At 56.2% G+C, this 22,577-nt stretch overlaps 1 protein-coding gene across 1 annotated transcript; it reads left to right on the top strand.

Moving 5' to 3' along the window:
• Positions 1–20,542: 20,542 nt before the first annotated feature.
• On the top strand, positions 20,543–21,676 carry ACTRT2 (actin related protein T2). The gene has a single exon (XM_059065527.2). It carries the CDS (start codon positions 20,543–20,545, stop codon positions 21,674–21,676), a length of 1,134 nt encoding a protein of 377 aa, XP_058921510.1.
• The last annotated feature ends 901 nt before the right edge of the window (positions 21,677–22,577 follow it).

The raw sequence follows: 22,577 nt of genomic DNA, 5'->3' as shown, positions 1-22,577 counted from the left end.
TGTATCTTGGGGCGGAACTCTTGTAGTTTGTTCTACTTGGAGTTCACTGAACCTCTTTTTTGTTGTTGTTTTTTTTGTGTGTGATACGCGGGCCTCTCACTGTTGTGGCCTCTCCCGTTGTGGAGCACCGGCTCCGGACACACAGGCTCAGTGGCCATGGGTCATGGGCCTAGCTGCTTCGCGGCATGTGGGATCTTCCCAGACCGGGGCACGAGCCCATGTCCCCTGCATTGGCAGGCGGACTCTCAACCACTGCGCCACCAGGGAAGCCCTGAGCCTCTTTGATGTATAAAGTTTTACAACAAAATTGGGAAATTTTGGCCGTTATTTCTTCAAATTTCTTTCTGCCCCTTTCTCCCTCTCATTCTGTGTCTTCCATTATGTGTATGCTGTCATGCTGGATGGTATCCCACAAGTCTCTGGGCCTCTATTGATTCTTTTAAATTCCTTTTTCTTTCTGTTCTTCAGAATGGATTATCTCAATTTACCTAACTTCAAGTTCACTGGTTCTTTTTTCTGCTCAAATCTGCTCTTGAGCCTGTGTAGTGATTTTTTTTTCATTTCAGTTATTATAATTTCAACCCCAGAATTTCTTTTTAAAAATAAATAAATAATTAATTTTTGGCTGCATTGGGTCTTCATTGCTGCATGTGGGTTTTCTCTAGTTGTGGCGAGCAGGGGCTACTCTTCGTTGTGGTGCATGAGCTTCTCATTGAGGTGGCTTCTCTTGTTGCAGATCATGGGCTTAGGTGCGTGGGCTTCAGTACTTGTGGCACGTTGGCTCAGTAGCTCTGGCTCATGGGCTCAGTAGTTATGGCTCATGGGCTCTAGAGCACAGGCTCAGTAGTTGTGGTGCACGGGCTTAGCTGCTCCATGGCATATGGGATCTTCCCAGACCAGGGATCAAATCTGTGTCCCCTGCATTGGCAGGCAGATTCTTAACCACCGTACCACCAGGGAAGTCCCAGAATTTCTCTTTAATTATTTTAAAAATAATTTCTACCTTTTTATTGACATTCTCTACTTGGTGAGATGTCATTCTTATGTTTTTCTTTAGTTCTCTAGACATGATTCCCTTTAGTTCTTTGAACATATTTATAGTAGCTGATTTAAATCTTTGTCTAGGGCTTCCGTGGTGGTGCAGTGGTTAAGAATCTGCCTGCCAATCCAGCGGACATGGGTTCGAGCCCTGGTCTGGGAAGATCTCACAGGCCGTGGAGCAACTAAGCAAGTGCGCCACAACTACTGAGTCTGCGCTCTAGAGCCCGTGAACCACAACTACTGAGGCTGAATGATGCTACTGAAGCCTGTGTGCCTAGAGCCCATGCTCTGCAACAAGAGAAACCATCACAATGAGAAGCCCACACACTGCAATGAAGAGTAGCCCCTGCTTGCTGCAACTAGAGAAAGCCCATATGCAACAACAAAGACCCAATGCAGCCAATAATAAGTAAATAAAATAAATTAATTTAAAAAAATAAATCTTTGCCTAGTAAGTCCAATGCTTGGGCTTCCTCAGGGGAAGTTTCTACTGACTGCTCTTTTTTTCTCTCTTATTGACCTCACTGTGCTGTTTCTGTTCAAGTCTCATAATTTTTTGTTTAAAAGTGAACATTTTGGGGAATTCCCTGGTGGTCCAGTGGTTAGGACTCTGCGCTCTCACTGCCAAGGGCCTGGGCTCAATCCCTAGTGGGGGAGCTAAGATCCTGCAAGCTGCATAGAATGGCCAAAAAAGAAAAAAAATTCAAAAATGAACATTTTAGATGATCTAGTGTGACAACTCTGGAAATTAGATTCCTGTCACCCTAGAGTTTTTACTGTTGCTACTGTTTGTTTATTTAGTGACTTTCCTGAACAAATTCTATAAAGTCTGTATTCTCTGTCATTTGTGGCCACTGAAGTCTCTGCTTGGTTTGCTTAGTGGTTAATGAATATTTGGACAGAGATTTTCTTGAATACCATTGATCAATAAATCTCTCAGACTCTGATGAGAGCACTTCAGTGCTCCAGCAGGAAGGTTACTACTCTGCCTTAGCCTTCAATTCCTCCTTGTACAGAGCCCCAAATTCAGCTGGAGGTGAGAGATTAGGGCCTTCTCAGATTTTTCCTGGGCATGTGCACCCCCTTGCACATGTACGTGGATTTCTAGATTCCCAGGAATATGTTGGAACTTCCCCCACCAGTGCCCGTTGGGCTGCTGTTTTTTTATAGCAATTGTTACTGACATGCTGTTTTTTTAGGCCATCACACTGTTGGGAGAAGGGAATGGGGTAGGGCAAGTTAAAATGCCACAAAGCTCTCTGTTCTTAAGATTCAACCATTTTATTGAAGAAATGCTCTTCAAATTATTGGAGGACTTAGATGAATTTCTAGAGTCCTAAAGAAGTTGTTTTTGGTAATTTTTGCAAGTGTTCGCCTTGCTTTTATGGAGGAGCAGAGTTTTGGAGGTTCTTACTGCACCATTCTGAAAATACTTCTCTTCAGATTTAAAAAATTTCCATCTCAGTCAAGGTAAAGCATGACAAGCTTTCTTGTAGTATTTGTGTGCCGCTAGGTGGATTTTGTTCATATTCATTCCTTTCACTGAGATTGTATGGGGACCATGGCTTCATGCAGAAGTCTCAGTCCAAACACTTTCCCCTTTGGTGCCTATGGGCTTCATCCCCTGTTCTGGGAGCCCATTTCAAGCCCCCTATCAAGACCAGCATCTGGGAGCCAGCCCCCAGGCAGCCACAGTGCTCGCTCACCTCAATTACTATTTTAGGTCATGGAAATTTCCATTACTCTTCAGCAAGTTCAGCTCTCCTTTTAAAAGATGTGTATCATATTTGCCTGGCATTTCTAAGCTATTTTTTATTCAGAAGTGTTCTCAGGTTATGTTGATTGGAATATTCCTAGGGAAAAAAAAGGAGCACTCTCTATTTTACCGCTCACATAAACATACACATATAACTACCAAAATGCAATAGCTACAAGCAGGAAACACTGAACCATGAGGAAGACAGTGAGTACAATTATCCTGCATGCAGATGAGAGAGTCTGACCTGGGTCCAGGGTTCCTCAGGACCATCCAGTCCATCTGTCGTCTTCACAGGAGGTGTTTGATGTGATGGGAGGGGAGTGTTTATTTTGGGTGCTGCTGACAGCCAGGACTAAGGGAGCCTCCTGTAGTCCCAGAGCCTCTTTGTATCCATAAAGGGACCTACTTTTCCTGAAGCAGCAGCCTAGAGCTTCCAGGACTATTGTTAGGGACTCAGGAGCCTGCTCTGTCAGTGGAAATAGTGGAACGTTCATAGACCAAAGTTCAGTGGCGAAACTGTCTGCTCACTACAGCAGGTGCCAGGAGATATTAGAAGAAGAGTGTTATGGACTGAATGTTTGTCCCCAAAATCCGTACGTTGGAATCCTAAACCCTAATGTGATGAGGCTAGGAAGTGAGGTTTTTGGGAGGTGATTAGGTCATGGGGGTGGAGCCCTCATAAATGGGATTAGTGCCCTTATGAAAGGGACCACAGAGAGCTCCCTCACTCCTTCCACCATGTGAGGACACAGCAAGAAGACAGCCGTCTATTGACAAGGAGATGAGCCCTCACCAGACGCTGAATCTTCCAGCACTTTGACCTTGGACTTCCAGCCTCCAGACTGTGAGAAATAAATGTCTGTTCTTTATCAGTCCCCCAGGCTGTGGTGGTCTGCTAAGCAGTTAACACTGACTAAGACAGAGGGTATGCCCTGAGAGAGGTCAGGATGAAGTTGGTACTCCTGGAAGCTGATCTATTTCTATAAGGGAACTCTATGGGCTGGGAATGAGGGTGATTACCAGATTACCAAGGACTCTCCCTTGGTGAAAATAATGCATCTATCTTAATGGGGTTCAAAATCCAGCAGGGAGAGATGTGTAGACTAAGGACTGAATAGGTGGTGGAATTGTTCAGAGGGTTGATGTTTTCTTAGGAAAAATATTTGGGAATATCCCAGTCATCAGGACGTAAATATCATATCTCCCTCAACCCCAGCATTTGAATATGTATATTCACACAATTCCACTTTTCTCCTTTTTCCCTGTTTTCCAACCGCATAGTAATTTTATAAGCTCTAAATTTAGAAAGCCACAGAGTGGCTGGGATTAAGCTCCAGGCATTTAGATGACTGGGGCCCTGTTTTTACTCAAATCTGATTGTTAGAGAGACCAGTGAGAGGGTGGAGTCTGACATGGTAGAACCAAATGTCTCCGTCATCGTTATCATAGCCATGTCATCAGTGACCACTGTGCCCTGAGCGCCGACCCATGTGCAGGTGTTTTACTAAGTGCTTTATGGGCACCATGTCATTTAAACCTTTCAGTTTCCTGGGGTTTCCATTATTCCCCACACTTTACAAAGAATGAAAGTTAAAGAGGGTAAGGGAGGGAGCTGCTCATGGCCCCAGAGCTACAGAGTTGCAGATCTGGGATTTGAACACAGGATTTTCTCACTCTGGAGTGCAGAGTGGAATTACCATGGTTTTTCCTGACACATTTTTCATAGGGAAAATTCTAGTCTCCCAGCAAGCAGCAAGGGTCAGCTCAAGTGTCTTCCTTGAGTCCACTTCCCCTGACCCCGGGTGCAGTTGTGTGTATCAGGGACATGTTAACCAGCAAAAGCCTGCAAGGCAGGGGCAGAAGCAGGGCAGGGAAAGATCTGGTCCCTTGTGGTCTCAGCAGAGTCTCTGCAACATAAGGGGTTGGGCTCCAGAACATAGAGTGTGCTGCAGAGACCAAGGTCTCTCCTTTTATGCTCTACTGTCATTGGCCAGGACTCTCCCCTGGGGGTTACATAACTTCTAGGGCACCTGAAAGCAATTCTCAGAAGGAGGCAACATAAGCCATTAACACCCAGCACTCAGGCAATGGGGAGACGGCGCCATTGATCGAGGATCTGAGAGGGGCCCCAATAGGGTCTACTACATTTCGCCCTCGCAGGCTCAGAGTCACCTCCTCTTCCCACAGTAAGTTCACCTCATCCAGCCGCAGGTTCTCCATGAGCCTGGTCTTAATTCCTGGGAAAGGTTATAAGACAGTCAGTGTGATACACAACAGCCCCACAGCCTCAGTGGGTCTCAAGACTACCACTGACACTCATCATCTCCTTATTCTAGACGTCCTCCCCCGAACTAGTTCTCCTCCGGGTCTAGCTGACTTGACTACCGAGGGGACCCATTAGAAGTCCTGGCTACTCTGCCCTTTAAGGCCATGGTTATTGTACTTGCCCATTTACAGTTAAAACTGGGCACTGGAGTCCCAAAGCTCATACGAATGATCTCAGTGGATCACATGCATGCCAGGCGTGTTCCTCCCTATCCCGCTGTACGGAAGTCCCCCGTCCCCCCAACCAATGGTCAGGATCAAGTATTCCTTCCAGGGCAATGGCTCTCTTGTGTCTGCTGGCTTAGTGGTACAATGAGGCACGAATAACTAGAGGGAACTGTCCTAAATTCAGTGGGACTCTTACGACTGTAATCCCTGGTGGAAATGTGTTCTTCTGGGAACCACAGAGCCAAAAGTGTGAGGATGGGAAGTTCACATTCCCAAAGTGAGTCGCTTGGGGTGATGGTGAGAGGGGCCCATCCATCTCTCTGCCAGGCTGGCCAGTTCTGGATGGTGTTGGTACATGGTAGGACCAGTAGGACCGTGGTCAGAGGCAACATGGGTCAAGACCCTCTGTTACTGAATCGGACACTCTGAGCTCTTGGCTATGGTGCCCGAGGAGATCCCACGTGCAGGAAAAGCAAACCCATACCTAGAACACAATCCATCAGGATGAGTCCCTGGACTTTCCAGCATGGAAATGGTTCCATGTAACCAACTGGCCACCGAGTGGCTGGCTGGTATCTTCGGGGGATGTTGTGGTGTCATGACAGGGACTTAGGGTCAGTCCCTGATACTGAGAGCTGGGCATACAGCAATAGTGGAATTACATCAACCGCAGTGAGAAGAAGTCCAGACGGTAGCTTCAAACTCGATTGCTATGCCTACTTCATCCATGAATGCTCTGCCCGAAACAGAGATGGCCGAGGACAGAGGCTGCCTGAGGACGGGTCCAGCCGTCCTGTCCACGGGGTTGCTCGGTGCCCCTGGTGGACATCGTCGTGTGACTCTGGCCCCTCCTCAAGGTCCATCCAAACGCCGCTTCCCTAGAACTGCTCGTCCTCTCTCTTCTAGTCGGTTTCCTCCCGGTCCTCCGAGCAGCTCATGAAGCCGTTCACCACTGCCCACGAGTTCGTGTAGATCCTCCCCTGGGCCACTTCTCTCTCCACCCAAAGCTCTGCCTGAGGAAGCCTCCCCTCACCATGTCCTCCAGTGTCACCTCTGCAGGGGGCAGCGCTACAGCCTCGATCCCTCTGCAGCTGGCGCTGTGCTATGAGCTGCACTGTGTCCCCCAAATTCAAGCGTCAAAGCCCGAGCTCCCGATGTGATGGGAGTCGGGGTGCAGCCCCTGGGAGGTGGTTAGGTTTAGATGAGGCCACGAGGGTGGGACCCCATGAAGAGATTAGCGCCCTGATAAGAGGAAGAGGAGACCAGGGCACTCACTCTCTCTCCCTCCTGCCCTCCCTCCCGCCCCATCTCCTACGTCCGGACACAGCAAGAAAGCAGCCTGAACTGACTCAGACAGGTGGTTAAGGGGGAGTCTGACCCAGAAATCCCACCTCAAGGATTTGATCGTAAGGAGCAGGTGACACCCCTGTGCAGAGACGTATGTCCAAGGACGTCCACCTCAGAGCCATCACCGCGGGAAGTTATCCACTCTTAGGAGGCCGAGCGAATAACCAAAATGAATTCCACTTACAGAAAAGCCCACCTTTGCCCATCATTCTGCGGAGATGCTCATGGGCTCCTGGGAGGCAAGAGTGAATCGGGCGCTCAGCTGCCCTCCAGCTCAGCCCGACGCTCAGGCTGGGAGAGGAGCCCCGGCAGGCCCACCAGCCCTGCCCCCTGCCCACACGCGGGGGGGCCCAAGCCAGGGCGTTGGGGCCACTTGACAAAGCTGAGACATTGGCCATTACAGATGGAGGCCCTCAGGCCTCTCAGTGGGGGTGACGGCTTTCCCTGGAGCCTCCCTCTTCGGAAGGCCAGGCCACTCGGCCATGTTCTGTGGAGAGGACCCCGGCTCTGGCCGCACAAAACAGAGAAAGGGCTAAAGACGAGGGGACCCGAGCCCTGGGCTCCAGGCTGCCTCAGCCCAGCCCAACCCTGACCCCAAAGCCTGGCGGCCCCCGGCATCTGCTGGCATTGGGTGTGGTGCTTCCCCCGGCGTGGACCTCTTTACTTACCAGGTCAAGGCCGATGGGGAAACACCCTGAATTCAAGAGCCAGTTTTTAACGGTCAGCAGAGAACTCGGGATGATGACGTCCTTCCTGCCCCAGGGCCTTTGCCCGTCCCGTGCTGTTCCCTTGCCATGCTGGAGCGCTCTGCTGCCAGCTCCCCCATGGCGCCCCCTGTCTGTCTTTGGGGCCTCGGCTCAGTGGAGACAACTGCAACCACCTGTCCCTCAGTCCACTCGCCCCGAACTCTGTTTCGCATTCTTCGCCTCGCGTACCCGGCTCCGACACCACCTGGACGTGTGTTTGTTACCTCGCCCCCTGCCGAATGGCCCCAGCGCGCTCAGCCAGGGGCTCGGTACATGCCGTGGTGCAATGGGAGGGCACTGGCCTGGTCCGCACGAAATCTTTGAAACAACATCCTCGAAGATTCGGCCACGGAAGGACACAGGCAGGGGAGGCGGGACCATTGCTCTCCCCCAGGGCGGCAGACCCTGTCCCGGGTTCCTGGCACCTGCCGAGCTCCCGGGCCTCTTGGGTCTGGCTGTTTCAGGCTAACCGAGCTGCTTGGGAACGTGGTGATAAGGGCCCGAGCACGGGTAATGGTTACCTCCCGGCCCTTGTGAGAATGGCGAGTGCGGTGTGACTGTTTGAAGTGTCTGCTGCTGGTTTCCCAGTGGTCCCTCTCTTGGGAGTCTGGACAGACAGGCGGGGGCGTGGGGGAGGGGCGCCGGTTTCCATTTTTAGGTTGAATTCCTTTCTGGAAAGCTCCAGGCATGTCTCTGGCACGGATGCCCGGGGGGCACAGCTCTCCCCAGCCGGGCTTCCCGAGGCTCACGTTCCTCCCTCGTCGGCCTCTTTCCGACGGGATGGGGCAAAGCTCTTGACTCGGTGCTGCTGCGTGTTTGAGGTTCCCACGAGGAAAACGCCAGTCACGAGCACGCCCACCCCGGAGAGCTTAGGGCCCATGTCTGTGAGCTGGGCGCTCGCACGTGGGGTGGCCGGGTTTGCACGTACAAGTTCAGGACGCCCGGAACTTAAGTCTGCGTTTCAGATAAACAGGGAAAAAGTCTTAGTACGTGCAAGTTCTAGGGCAGGTGGTAACCCCACCTCTGCCAGCCGAGGCTAAAGTCAAAAAATCCGCACACGGGCACACCCCCGATTAACCGGCCAGGTCGGGGGACGCCGGGCGGGGAGCTCAGGGGTGATCCTGGAAGGCGTGGCCCCAGACGTCTCCGTCCACAGACCTCCGTGCCCCGGTGGGCAGGCCTGCGCAGGCGTGTCCAGCCTGGCAGCCGCCAGCCGCATGTGGCTACTGCCCGGTGGCCTGGGGCACCGGGCCTGTCGATGGACACGGTCGCAGGAGGCTGTGGCTGCCCTGCGGAGCAGGACACGTGGAGAGGGTGGTCCACGAGGCTCCCGCGCCTTCGTGCAGATGTCAGAAATCTGGAGGAAATAGTCCCCAAACTGGGGAGAAGAGGCACCCCCGAGCCCGAGGATCCGGAGGATGGCGAGCGTGCGGGGTGGGCAGGTCCAGCCGGCCTCCGGCCTCTGGACACGGCCTGGCCGCGGATTCTGTTCAGCTTGCAGGACAGAAGCGGCAACGGCACCGGCTGATCCCGTACAGTTTCACCACCCTTCCCCGTCTGCGGCAGCGGCCTGGCCGGAGGCTTTGCTGCGCCCGCCAACCGGGACTGCCGTTCCCTGAGCCCTGCGACGGTTGTCAGCCGGGAAGGGGTCAGGCAGAGACAGCACTGGGGGAGGCGGCTTGGGGGTGTGGTTCTCCCTGCCTTGGGTCAGGAAACCCCAGGTGATTGGAGGGCACCCCTCCCCCCCCACCACTCACCACCAAGATCTCAGATACATGATCCTGGCTCTGCCCAGCGAGGCTTCTCCCGAGTGCCCTGGAAGGTCTCCCTCTTGATAGGCCAGCAGTGTTTATTTGTACAGAAATCTTGTCCCCAGCCCCCGGCACCCTAGATCTGTGGCCGGTTGCCCAGAGTCTGACGCCGCCGGGGGGACCGTGAGATGCGGCCTGGGGCTGAGTTGGGGGGATGCCTCCCTGTGCCAAGAGCTCCTCCAGCCCCCTCGCCTCCAGGATGCTCCAGGGCGTCCGCCACCCAAGCTGGGAACGAATGCTGAACGCGAGAGGTTGCCTTTTGGGTACCTTTTAAGAGAAGGTCCTGTAGATCCTCTTAAAAAGAAAAAGAACAGCCAGGACGGGGGCAATGGGTCATTTTAGGAAGGCAAGCTGCCGGGTGTGTTTCATCCCCACCGACGTTCCGCGGCTGCAGGGAAAGCTGCTGCAGAGGTGTGTCCGCAGGCTCAGGGCACCCGGCGCTGCCTCGGAGCAGCTCGTGCAAGGGAAGCAGCTCACAAAGGGGACGCTTCTTGTCACCCATCACAGCACCTGTGTTTACATTATGTCAACAGATGGATGCTGGTTGCAGGTACACAGCCCGGACCTCTGACCGTTGTCCTGTGCATCTTCTGGGCTGTTGTAACAAAACGCCACAGCCGAGGGCTTAAAAACCACAGAAACGTGTTCTCCCGCGGTCTGGAGGCCAGCGGTCTGAGTCCAGGTGCGGGCATGGCTGGTTCCTTCTGGAGGCTCCAGGGACTCTCTGCTATGTGCCTCTCCCCAGCATCTGGTGTTGCCAGCTGTCCTTGGCTTGGAGACACGTCACCCCTGCTTCCGCCGTCACGGGGCCGTCTCCCTGTGTGTCTCTGCTTTTGCTTCTTCCGAGGACACGAGTCATTGGATCTAGAGACCATTCTGATCCAACGTGACCTCGTCTTCACTGATCTGATTGCACCTGCAAACACCCTATTTCCAAACACGGTTCTATTCCGAGGCTCTTGGTGGCTGTGACTCTTGGGCTGCCAAAGACACAACACACAGGTTCCCACATCCTTCACAGCTGAGCGTGGACTCTCCGGCCTGCCTCAGCCACCATTCCGGTCTCTTGGGACCCATCTGCTGGTGGCCCTGGCCACTCTCCTGATGTGTGGATCAGGCCGGAAGGGGGCGAGGCCAACTGGGGGCTCCGTCCTCGGATGGGCCCCGGCCCCCCACCATGATGGGGACTGCTCTACGGGCCCCCAGAGGGCATGCAGCCGCAGGGGACCGTGTCCGCATCGAGACACCTCCATCTAGAAACCCGAGCTGTCCGGGAGCTGCCCGGGAGGGCCGAGCATCGTCAGAGAGGGGGCAGCCCCTCCGCTTCTCGCCGTGGGCTTGCGAGGAAGCAGCCTCGCCGTGGACAAAAATCCTTTCACCTGGAGGCGAAACTCCATGGAGAGGGTAAAACATGTTCCCCCCACGTCTGGCTTTCAGAACCGATGCCACTTACAATATGAAAAATGTTGGCTAGCGGGCTGGAAGCAGCACATGGTAAAAAGGTTAGTCCCCGAACCTTGGGTTCCAGCCTGCCACCCTGCCCCCACCCAGAACACAAAGCCTTTTCTTTCTCCAGCTGGAAACGCGCACGGCCCATGAATGCAAAGAGCTCTTTCAACATTAGATTTTAAATTATTTGAATTAAATCTGGGATCCTTCCGGGCCCTGCGTGCGCCGGGTTATTTATCACTGGCTAAATGCAGAGGTCTGCAGGGCCTCTCCAGGGACGGCCCTCACTTAGACGCTGCCTCTGAAATGTTATAAACTATTTAAAACCGAAAGCCTGGCCGTGTCCGGCTTGGGGGGGGGGGGCGGGCAGCGTGCAAGCTCTGCTCTTCAGAGCTCCCTGGGAAAACGGGCGACTCACCACTCTACACACTTGTTCATTTGCTCCACTTTTCCTCTGGGTAATCACTTTAATACACTTGAAAATAAACCTTTTCCCCACTGAGGCAGGGTGATTTTTTTCTCCTATTTAGCAAACATTGATTTTTTTCTCCTTCCCCCAGTGTCCCGCCTGCATGAAGCTAACAAGCCTCCTTTGTTCCCGAGCGCCGGCCCCGCCCCCTGCCGCTGCCCCGCCACCGGCCCGGATCTCGAGGCGGTTCCAGCGGGGCGCCAGCAGGGGGCGGGAGACCTCTTTTTTGAGGGCCGCACGGGTGGGGGTGCGGCGGGCAGCTCCGAGACTGTGCGGCCAGGGAGGCCTGGGCGGTTGGTGGATGCGGGGGTGGGGGGGCAAGGGGGGGGGGCCTGGGGGCCCTAGGTCCCCTGGGGGTGTCCTAGGTCAGGACATAGCGTTTTGAAGCAATAAGGAGTGGCCGCGGCGGTGTTTTACGTGAGCGAGGCTTCCAGGAGGGGCCCAGAAGAGGCGGCGAGGCGGCTCCCCCGCCGGTGGACCTGTGTCCCCTGCTCTCCCCAGATGGCCGCACACCCTTTTCCTCTTAAACTCCATCAGTGCCCTGAGCTGCCAGACATCAGGCGACATCCCTGCTGGGCCGAGGAAACCGAGGCTGGAGATGCTGTGCTGGGCTCTGAGCTGCCTGCCGGCGACCCTCCACCCCGGTCCTGGAGCTCCGGTCGGTGCCCGGGGCAGGCAGCCTGCAAGATGGCCCTCGATGACCCCATCTCCAGGCACGTGTGCCTTTAGTCACAGCGTCCCCTGGCCGGCACTGGGCTGATTCGCTTCTGACTCGCTTCTGAAACAGCAGAGGTGATGGGACATCCCTCCCGAGATCAGGTTATAAAGGAGATTCTGTCCTGGGTGTCCCCCGTCCCCCCACCCAGGATCGCTCTAAGGGAAGCCAGCTGCCGTGTCATTGCGAGGCTTCCCAGGGACGCACCCGCGGCGAGGGACCGAGGCCCTGCCGACGGCCACGTGTGTGAGCTGGGAAGCAGAGCCGTCCTCACCTCCCTGCCCGGCCTTCAGATGAGACCGCGCCCCGGCCGGCGGCTGGCCGGCCGCCTTCTGAGGGGCCCGAGCCACTGCTCCAGGTGAGCCACGCCCAGATTCCAGACCCATGGATAAGAAGTGTATATGCTGTGTAAGGCCCGCGGCTGTGGTCCTTTGTCACAGTAGCTGGAGGAGACGGTTATGGCGGGTGTTGCCTTTCTAACCGCACCCCCCTCTGACTTTCCACATGGATGTTTCATAACACCCGGCAAGGAGAGAGACCCTTTAGGACTTGCTCCATCACCTCTCAAAAATGGGGCCTCAGAATTTGTCCGTTTCTTCTAGGCGGTTCATTTTATTGCCATAGAGTTCCTTGTAGTAGCCTCTTAGGATCCTTCGTATTTCTGCGGTGTCAGTTGTAACTTCTCCTTTTTCATTTCTGATTGTCTTGGTTTGAGCATTTTCCAAATGCCCATCAACAGATGAATGGATAAAGAAGATGTGGTGTGTGTGTATATATATATATACACAATGGAATATTACTCAGCCATAAAAAGAATGAATGAAATAATGTCATTTGCAGCCACATGGGTGCACCTAGAGATGAGAGCACACTGAGTGAAGTGAGTCAGACAGAGAAAGACAAACAGCATATACGACATCACTTACATGTGGAATCTGAAAAGATGATACAGATGCATTTATTTACAAAACAGACTCGTAGACAGAGAAAGCAAACTTATGGTCACCAAAGGGGGAAGGTGGGGGAAGGGATAAATTGGGAGATTGGGATTGACATATACACACTACTATATGTAAAACAGATAGACAACAAGGACGTACTGTAGAGCACAGGGAACTCTATCTACTTAATACTCTGGAATATCCTTTATGGGAAAAGAATCTGAAAAAAAATGAGTATATGTGTATGTATAACTGACTCACTTTGCCGTGTACACCTGCAACTAACACAGCATTGTAAATCAACCTCTTAAAACGAGAGGAAGGTTCACCAGAGTTAGCCCTCTCGGCCCCATCAGGACAGAGCGGGAGCCCAGGGAGCAGGACCTCACTGGGAACTGACCCGGATCTCGGACGTCCAGCCTCCAGAGCTGTGAGGACTAAGTGTCTGCCGTGTGAGCTGCCCAGCCTGGGGCATTCAGTTACAGAAGTTGAGCTATGAGGGCAGCCCCCCCAGGTGGCAGTCCCGGGTCTCTGGACCACAGTGGGCTGTGCTGGGAAGGCCAAAAAACCTGCATCCACGTCCCTGACACTTGGGCCACGCGGTTAGAGTCCCTGATGTCCGACACCCACCCGACAGCCCCATCAGGACAGGCGATCCTGAGGGGCTGCCTTTCCCAGCCTGCCGAGGTTCGTGGGCTCCTCGCAGAGCCCTGGAGCTGTTGAGGGGGTCCCCTGTCCTGTTGGAGCCAGAACCTGGATCCCCAAAACCTCAGCCTTGGGGCTGCAGTCACACCTGTCCCAGGGGAGGGTCCACCTCTCTGCCCAGCATGTGCCCAGGTGGGGCTCATCACCTGTCCAGGGAGGCCTGCTGTGTCTGCTGCCGGCTGGGGGCTGGGTGGGGCTGGTCCCCTCCCTCCGGCCACAGAGGCGCGTGTCCTCTGAAGCTGTGACCGGTCTCCACGGCATCAGCAGCCTAGATGCTTATGAGGCTTGAGGGGCCAGCCTGTCACAGCCCCCTTGACCCCAGATGACTGCCCACAAGTCGCAGAAGCAAACACTACAACAAGGTGGCCAGGTAGTAAACAGTATGCACAGGGAGGGGCTGGGAAGGGCCCTCCACCCTTCACTCCCACCGGCATGCAAAAGCCCGATGTCACTTTGGAACGGAATGACCAGGGACCTGTCACAGCACCGGTTGGGAGTGGGGGTGTGAGGTTGCGCAGGGAGAGGATTAGACAGGTGAGCGGGGAGGTGAGGATGCGCTGGGCCCCGGGTGGCGACGCGCAGGAGGCCGGCAGCCAGAGAAGGAGCCCCACGCTGGCCCCTCCCTGGACCTGCAACTAGAGGTGGGTCAGGCTCTTGCCCGTCCGTGAGGCGGGGACCCTAGACCTCCAGGCCCCCTGGGGTAATGCAGGTGGTGCTGGGCTGGGAGCGGCAGGAGGCCGCGGTCACACAGATCACCTCTGCGGGGGGGCGACCCTCCCGGCTGACATCTGCTCAAGCGTCCGGGGCAGGGGGCAGCTCTGACCCTCAGGTAGCTGCTGCTGGCTCTGACCGTGGTGGGGGGCCTCGTGAGACCCACTTAGAAGGAGGAGGGGAGGGGAGCTGCCCCAGGTGAAGTCTGAGGCCCCTCCACATTCTCCTACCATCACTGCCCACCCCCAACCCTCCTCCACCCAGATGAGCAACGAACAAGGAAAGCCGTTGCCCTCGGGTCATGGACACTCTCACAGGGGTCCCACTATGACAGGTGAGGGGTGATCAGCCTCAGATCCTCTCCCACAGCTCTGGGGGCACTTGGCCCCTGAGCCACCAGCACCCCCAATTCAAGGCATGACCAGGAGCTCCTGGAATGCAAGGCAAACCCCACCGCCCATGGGGTCTCCCAGGGCTCTGTCGGAGGACTCTGGGTGGGCCTGAGCAGCCGTCACCGCGGAAAGTGAGGCAGGCGGGGTGGGAAGGACGGGGGGAGCCCACGGGGTGGGGTGGGGCGGGTGGCGGGCCCCACCCTGGGAGCACGGACCCAGAGAAGCAGCTGTGGGAAGACTGGTTGCACCCGCAGGATGGGGGCAAGTTGACGGACATGAGACAGTCCAGCGGGAGGCGGCATGTAGTCACAGCTCTTCCCCAAGGAGCAGAGCGAAATACCAGCAGGGCTTAGCGAGGTAGCGTCAGCGGTACTTTTTATCCGCTTTGTAATGCTGTTCTTGTGTTTTCCAAAGTTTCTCCAACAAAAATATACTTTTTTTTTTTTTTTGTGGTACGCGGGCCTCTCACTGCTGTGGGCTCTCCCGTTGCGGAGCACAGGCTCCGGACACGCAGGCTCAGCGGCCGTGGCCCATGGGCCCAGCCGCTCCGCGGCACGTGGGATCCTCCCGGACCGGGGCACGAACCCGCATACCCGGCAACGTCAGGCGGACTCCCAACCACTGCGCCACCAGGGAAGCCCAAAAATATACTTTAAAAAAATTTTCTGAGTGTTCAGGACCAGGGTTCCACGCAAGTGAGGGGCAAAAAGCTGGGGTGGGGGTGATTGGTGGTCTGGCTTCAGATGGCCTCGTGCCCAAATGGGTCTGTGTTGCTCAACCACTCAGTGGGGTGTCCACTAAGCGATGCTGGACCGTGGATGGCCCCACCAACGGCTGCCTTACTAAGCTCCCCAGAGCATGTCAGCTGGCTGCCAACTCCTTCTTTCTCCACAAACACCGAGTTTCACTGGTGTCACGTTGGCCGAGGTGGGCCAGGCCTGCCCCATCTGGTCCAGTTTAGTGAGCCAGCCTCATGGGAGGCTGAGAGAGGAGTGACCTAAGTCGTGTCATTTCTGCCCCAGCTGGCTAGAAGAGGACAACAGAGCAGGCAGGGCTCACGGGTGCTGTGCTGGCAACTGTGGGGACCCAAAAGGCTCTGCTAAAGCCCAAAGGTCACCAAGAAAGGAGGTGGACAGAGACAAGACCGGATGCTCAGTTCAGCTACTAAGAAAGGAAAGGTGGATGGGAGGGCGGGAGGGATGGGAGGAGGGGAGATAATTAAGTAGGAGGTTAGATGGATGGAGGGATGGATTGGGTGGGTAGATGGAAGGAGGGATGGATGGATGGATGGATGGATGGGTGGGTGGATGGATGGATGGATGGATGATGGATGGATGGATAGATGAATGGATGAGTAGATGGATGGGTGGATGGATGGATGGATGGATGGGTGGATGGATGGATGGATGGATGGGTGGATGGATAGATGGGTGGGTGGATGGGTGGATGGGTGGATGGGTGGATGGATGGGTGGATGGATGGATGGATGGATGGGTGGATGGATGGATGGATGGATGATGGATGGATGGATAGATGAATGGATGAGTAGATGGATGGGTGGATGGATGGATGGATGGATGGATGGGTGGATGGATAGATGAATGGATGAGTAGATGGATGGGTGGATGGGTGGATGGATGGATGGGTGGATGGATGGATGGATGGATGGATGATGGATGGATGGATAGATGAATGGATGAGTAGATGGGTGGGTGGATGGGTGGATGGATGGGTGGATGGATGGATGGGTGGATGGGTGGATGGATGGATGGGTGGATGGATGGAAGGATGGGTGGATGGGTGGGTGGATGGAGGTGTGGATGGATGGATGGATGGATGGATGGGTGGATGGATGGATGGATGGATGATGGATGGATGGATAGATGAATGGATGAGTAGATGGGTGGGTGGATGGGTGGATGGATGGGTGGATGGATGGGTGGATGGATGGATGAGTGGATGAGTGGATGGATGGATGGGTGGATGGATGGAAGGATGGGTGGATGGGTGGGTGGATGGTGGATGGATGGAGGTGTGGATGGATGGATGGATGGATGGATGGATGGATGGGTGGATGGATGGATGAACAGTAGATGGATGGGTAGATGGACGAAAGGATGGGGGATGGAAAATGGATGGGTGCATAAGAGACACGAGTTCCATCTCAGAGATTCAAAGGGGCTGGGCTCCCAGGAAGAGTGCTCAGGGCTCTGGGCTCCTCTGGGAATGCCCGGGGCAAAGAGGTGGAAGAGAAACCATTCCCGGGGGCACCTGCAGGCACCCATGGCCCCCGGGCTCTCACCAGCGCCTTCTAACACAGACACTGTCCTCTCTCTTGCCTGAGCAGTACCCATCTTGCCATCTACAGAGTCGCCCTGCTCCTTCCGGCTGCCGGCTAACACGGGCCCAGGCCCTCAGCAAGCAGGATCTGGCCACCAGATGTCAACTAGTACCAATACGTCCAGTCTGCTGGTCCCTAACTGGCCAAGGCTCTGGGCATCGGTGACAGACGGAATGAGTGAGGACGGGACAGACGGGGAGACCTGGCCCAGGGCTTGGCTGGCCCAGGCTCAGTCGCCAGGGCAGAGTGGGAAGCAGGGGTGCCCGGCAGACCCAGGGCGACCCACTCCCAAGTCTAAATGTGGCTGCCCAGTCGCTGTCCACCTCCCATCGAGGGCGCGGGCCTGGGGGCCGTGTGGGAGCTGGGGGGCTGCTGCTGGGTGAGAGTGCTGGGGCAGAACCGGAGCAAGCCTTCCTGCCCAGGACGGAAACAAGTGCCCTGAAGAGTAATCACAGTGCGAGCCTTGCCCTGCGGAGGGAGATGGAGTTACGGCCAGTTCTCCCATAAACTCGTTCAAGCGATTTACGAGGCATGGCCGGCGCGGGGTGGGGGCAGGGCGGCCCCAGAGGGAGGCTTCTAACTGGGTCGGGAGAGGGCAAGCGTGCCTGGGGTAATAGCAAACACACCCCCCGCAGCGAATGCTCAAACATCGCATCCCTTGAGGGGGCCGGGACAGCTGTGGCCATCGGCGTGGACACCTGCACCGAGATGCACGAGGCCCCTCGCAGACGTCCTGACCCAGGTGGCTGGAGGGGTGGGGGCAGCAGACGGGGAAGAGGACGGAGGCTGAGCAGAGACTCCTGGGCACCCGAGCACCACGGCGTGGAATCTCTGTCCCGGGGCGAGAGCTTGAAACCAACACGACATCACGTAGCTCATAAACCCACTGGTTTTCTCAGTGCACACGTGCTGTCACCCCCCAGGGAGTATCCCACTTCTTGGGGGTGGGGTCCTTAGAGCCTTCCCGCCTCTCCAGGTGATGGACAATCTATGAGCCGGTTCAGACACTTACATCGGTACGCAGAAGCCTTCCCGGGGCTTGGGGCAGGGCTCTGACAGCAGATGCAGGAATGCGGCAGGGCAGCTGGCCCCGCGGCCAGCAGAGAACTCCTTTGCCCAGGTGCACAGAGAGGAGCAACGCGGTGACCACTTCCCCCGGGCCTGCTCTGCCGGGCGCATGGCACCCAACGCCCGTGATCGTCGTGGGTGGTCAGGGGTGGCTGGGGTCCCAGACCCAGGGTGAAGGGCTGCACTTCTCCCAGGCTCATCAGGGAGAGGGAAGACATTCAGGAAAAGGGGTCCCGGGACTCCTTGGATGGCCTTGCTTGGAGCCTCAGCCCTGATGGATGGCCCAGCTTTCACAGCTCTGTCCTCGAGGGTCTGAGCTTGCCTGAGAACTGCCCGCTACAGGTTGGGCAGCTGGTGGAGGGCCTGGACTTGCCCTGTTGGCTGTCACGCACGCTGGGCCTGCAGAGAACGGGGAGCGGGCTGCGTGTGCCCGTGGGACCTGGGCCAGGTCTTGCCGGCCGCCCCGGGACATTGTTACACATTGTGCTGTCACAGCTGCGGGGTGCGCTGAGGCCTCAGAACACCCCCCACCCAGCTGGTCGGTCCGAGCTTTGCATGAACGTTTGTCCTTCCCCCTGCTCTGTCCCCCTGCAAATGTCCGTGCCCCAGCCAGCCCTGGGCCCCCAGGACACACTGAAGGGCCCCGCCCCTGCGTTTGACCTCTGCACCCATGGTTACATCACCAGCCACGTGGGCCACTTTTAGGGCCAAAATTGAAAAAGCTTGAGGTCACACTCCTCCTGATTCATCTGGGAGTGTTTGGAAACAATGGGAAAGTTCTAGCAAAGCCTGAGAAGCCGAGCGCATAGGGCTTTTGTGATGTAAGCAGGCTGGAACCCCCAAGACACGCGAGACCCTAAGGACCGTCCTCGACCCAGCAGCCTCCAGGCACACATGCTCCCCTGAACGTTGGGCCCCAAATCTTAGAGGCCCCCACAGTGGTAGCTGTGGTTCAGGGCTGTATAGTCTGGGGGGGCGCGTCTTCTCTCAGCATCAACCCCAGCGTGCATCCGATTCCACTTCCATGTAGAGGTGTCCTTTGTGGGAGAATCTCAGTAATACCGAGTCTTTATTGACTCCCCCCAGGCTGAGCCCCAGGGGTTCCCACAAAGCTGCACGTCCATGTCACAGGTCTACACCACGTGTCTATAACACACACCCACGCCGTGCACCTACCCGACATGACAGCACTTATTCACTTTTTGCTGGTGGGTTTAGAAGCGTTGGCAGGACACACAGAGAGAGCCACCCGCAGAGGGAGGTGAGGGGACCTGGAGGGGAGGTGGTCTCCTGGGAAAGCTTTCTGGTTGGGGAGGAGCTGGCCTGGAGGGTGATTTCGGACGTGACAGAACACCAAGTTAGCATTTTGTTCTCCAAGACCGGTTCCATTTTCCTCAAGAAAAAAGTCAGCCCTGGTTCCCTAGTCTGAGCTCCCTCCCAATTTCTCCCCCTGAGCTGGAAACCAGCCCAGGGTGTGATTGCAGGGCTGCTGGAGGGGTTCTCCGGGAGGTTGGAGTGGGTGCCCCCTGCCCTCGTGGGCTTGGCTAAACCTGCAGCCTCACTGCCCTCCTGGCCTCATTCTCAGCCTCAGACTTGGTCACCTGGTCACTTCTGACACTGCTTGGCCAACTGTGTCACAGGCCCAAAATAGAGATGTCCTGGGCTGCAATCAGGGCTTCCCCCGCCACCCACCCGTGAAACCTCAGATCCCTGTCTTCACAGGCCATTGGGTTCCCAACCCACAACCACTGGATATTGTTTGTGACAGCACTTCTGGCGCTGCAGAGAGCAAGGAGGGCCCTTGACCTCAAGCCAGAGCAGGGGTACATGTGCCCGGAGAGAGAGCCAATAGGCCCAGAGGGCTCTGCTTAGCAGCTACCCTGTGAGACAGAGTCAGGGTTCATGAGGTAAAGAGAAGAGAAATCCCCGAGAGCTTCCTGGAGGAGTCTGCATTCCAAAACTACGTTGTGAATGCTTGCTGTGTCGGAGCCCTGGGCATTGCTCCTCCAACCTGGATCTCTGCCTGGTGCTTGGTCTTCCCCTTTAGCAAAGAGAAGTGTGTTTGTCACCCTCCAAACAGCAGCTCTCTCCAAACAGAGGGCCAGAGATGCCAGTCTTATGGGCTGGCCCAGGCCGGGCTGCTTCGCTGGTTCCAGGCTCCACAACAGGCTCCTCAACACGGCCTGCGGGAACAGCTGGACTTCCCCTTTGGAGCCTCACCAGGTGGGGGTGGGGGCAGAGACTCTGAGCCCCCACCCCCAAAGGCCCTCTGATGCTGGCTGCGGACAATGGTTGCCTTGGCTGTATTGTTACATATGGGACGTCATCCCTGAAAAGGCCTCAGCAGCCCGGGCTTCCTGAGAGGAGAGCAGATCCACAGGTGGGGATGGAGTGCTCTCGGGGACCGGCCGTCTGCTAGCCCTGCCTGGGAGGTGCCCCGAGAACCGTGGAATCCTGTGCCTTCGAAACTTCCAGAGGAGCCTCATACGTCACAAAGTGGCCCAGGAGGCTTCCATCTTCATTTTGGCGAATTGCAGATGAGGACGCCGCAGGCATGTCTAAGCCACATGTGTTAGATTCTCCGGCTGTTATTTTTGACAATGGCTCCGGGCTCTGTAAGGCGGGCCTGTCTGGAGAGGTTGGGCCCCGCCATGTCGTCTGCTCCATCGTGGGGCACCCCAAGTTCAAGATGCCTTCGGCGGGGGCCGATCGGAAGCAGTACTTTGTGGGGGCAGAGGCCCTGCACTGGGAAGAGATCTTACACCTGCACTACCCCATCGAGCGAGGCCTGATCACAGGCTGGGACGACATGGAGAAGCTCTGGAAGCATCTCTTCGAGCGGGAGCTGGGGGTCAAAGCCAGCGACCGGCCGGTGCTCATGACGGAGCGCTCGCTGAACCCCAGGGAGACCCGGGAGAAGATGGCCGAGGTGATGTTTGAGAGCTTCCACGTGCCCGCCTTCTACCTGTCGGACCAGGCCGTGCTGGCCCTCTACGCCTCGGCCTACATCACGGGCCTGGTGGTGGACAGCGGGGACGGGGTCACCTGCGCCGTCCCCATCTTCGAGGGCTACCCCCTGCCCCACGCCGTCACCAAGCTCTGCGTGGCGGGGAGAGACATCACGGAGCACCTCACCCGGCTGCTGCTGGCCAGCGGGAGGACCTTCCCGTGCGTGCTGGACAAAGCCCTGGTGGATGACATCAAGGAGAAGCTCTGCTATACGGCCCTGGAGCCGGAGAAGGAGCTGTCGCGGAGGTCGGACGAGGTGCTCCGGGAGTACAAGCTGCCCGACGGCAACGTCATCCGTCTCGGGGACCAGCTGTACCAGGCGCCCGAGGCCCTGTTCTCGCCCGAGCGGCTGGGCGTCCAAAGCCCGGGCCTCTCCAAAATGGTCTCCTGCAGCATCACCAAGTGTGACGCCGACATCCAGAAGATGCTCTACGGGGAGATTGTACTGTCGGGGGGCACCACGCTCTTCCGGGGGCTGGATGACCGTCTTCTGAGGGAGCTGGAGCGGGTGGCTTCCAGGGGGACCCCCATCAAGGTCACAGCGCCGCCCGACCGCTGCTTCTCCACGTGGATCGGAGCCTCCATCGTCACCTCCCTGAGCAGCTTCAAGCAGATGTGGGTCACCTCTGCAGACTTCCAGGAGTTTGGGACGTCCGTGGTCCAGAGAAGGTGCTTCTGAGGGCCCCGCGCACGGGGTGGCTGCAGCGGGAAGTGAGCTCGCCGTTTGGCATCCGCCGGATGTTCAGTAAAGGCCAGAACGGGGCAGTCTTTGGCCATGTCGGGCGTGGTTCATTCTCGGGCCCACCAGAATAATATCTGACCCTGCTGGTGGATCTCTTTCCCGTGGTTCTGTCCCCCAACAGCCCCGTTTCTCCCGAGAAGGCCCTGGGTCGTGAGTTGAGTGTCCGTCTGTAGAGTTTGTGCCCAAAGCAGGGGCCAAGGCCTCCTGCCCAGAGCCTGGACTCTGTATTTTAAACCTGTGTCTTAGGTGGGTCGGGAGCGGGGCAGGAACCAGCAGGAATGCCGCCCCGTTCTGAGGTCACGAAATCCTCCCCTGGGAAAGCACCTTAGGGCTGCCACTGTGCTTTTATGGGGCCGGGCAGCTGGGTGGAATGGACCGCCTGTCCTGGGCGGATGGGGCTGTCAGCAGCAGAGGTCCCCGTCTGTGTAAGGCTCTGTGAGCGCCCGCTCCCAGCGGGAGCTTAAGAATCAGGGCTTGATTATTGTGATGTTTCTACTTTCAAAGATGTTTACAGCACTGCTTGGGGGTAAATCTTGGAGACAAAGTTAATGGCCATCAGTAAAGTCACATTTGAATAAATTATGCATACAGGGAATTTTTCCACATCGATGGGGTGGAACTCTCTCAAAATATTACTGAGAGAGAAGTGGAAAATACAGAGCTGCCCCTGGGCGGTGGTGTTGCTAGTATGTTTACGTGACATTTAGCCCAAGGACAGACCACCGACCAATGGACTTGCAGACACCTTGAGGCTGGGTTTCTCTTTCCTCTTTTTGGAGAAAAGGAACAGGGCAGTGGAATTTTTTTTGTTGTTTTCGTTTTTAAGAAACAAAACAGA

The sequence above is a fragment of the Kogia breviceps genome, chromosome 1, assembly GCF_026419965.1.
Source record: "Kogia breviceps isolate mKogBre1 chromosome 1, mKogBre1 haplotype 1, whole genome shotgun sequence".
Taxonomy (NCBI): domain Eukaryota; kingdom Metazoa; phylum Chordata; class Mammalia; order Artiodactyla; family Physeteridae; genus Kogia; species Kogia breviceps.
This window is presented reverse-complemented; position numbering and strand designations above follow the sequence as displayed.

What these genes read in the sequence shown, in the direction of transcription:
- ACTRT2 (XM_059065527.2), top strand. Translation starts at nt 20,543, where the DNA reads ATGTCTAAGCCACATGTGTTAGATTCTCCGGCTGTTATTTTTGACAAT.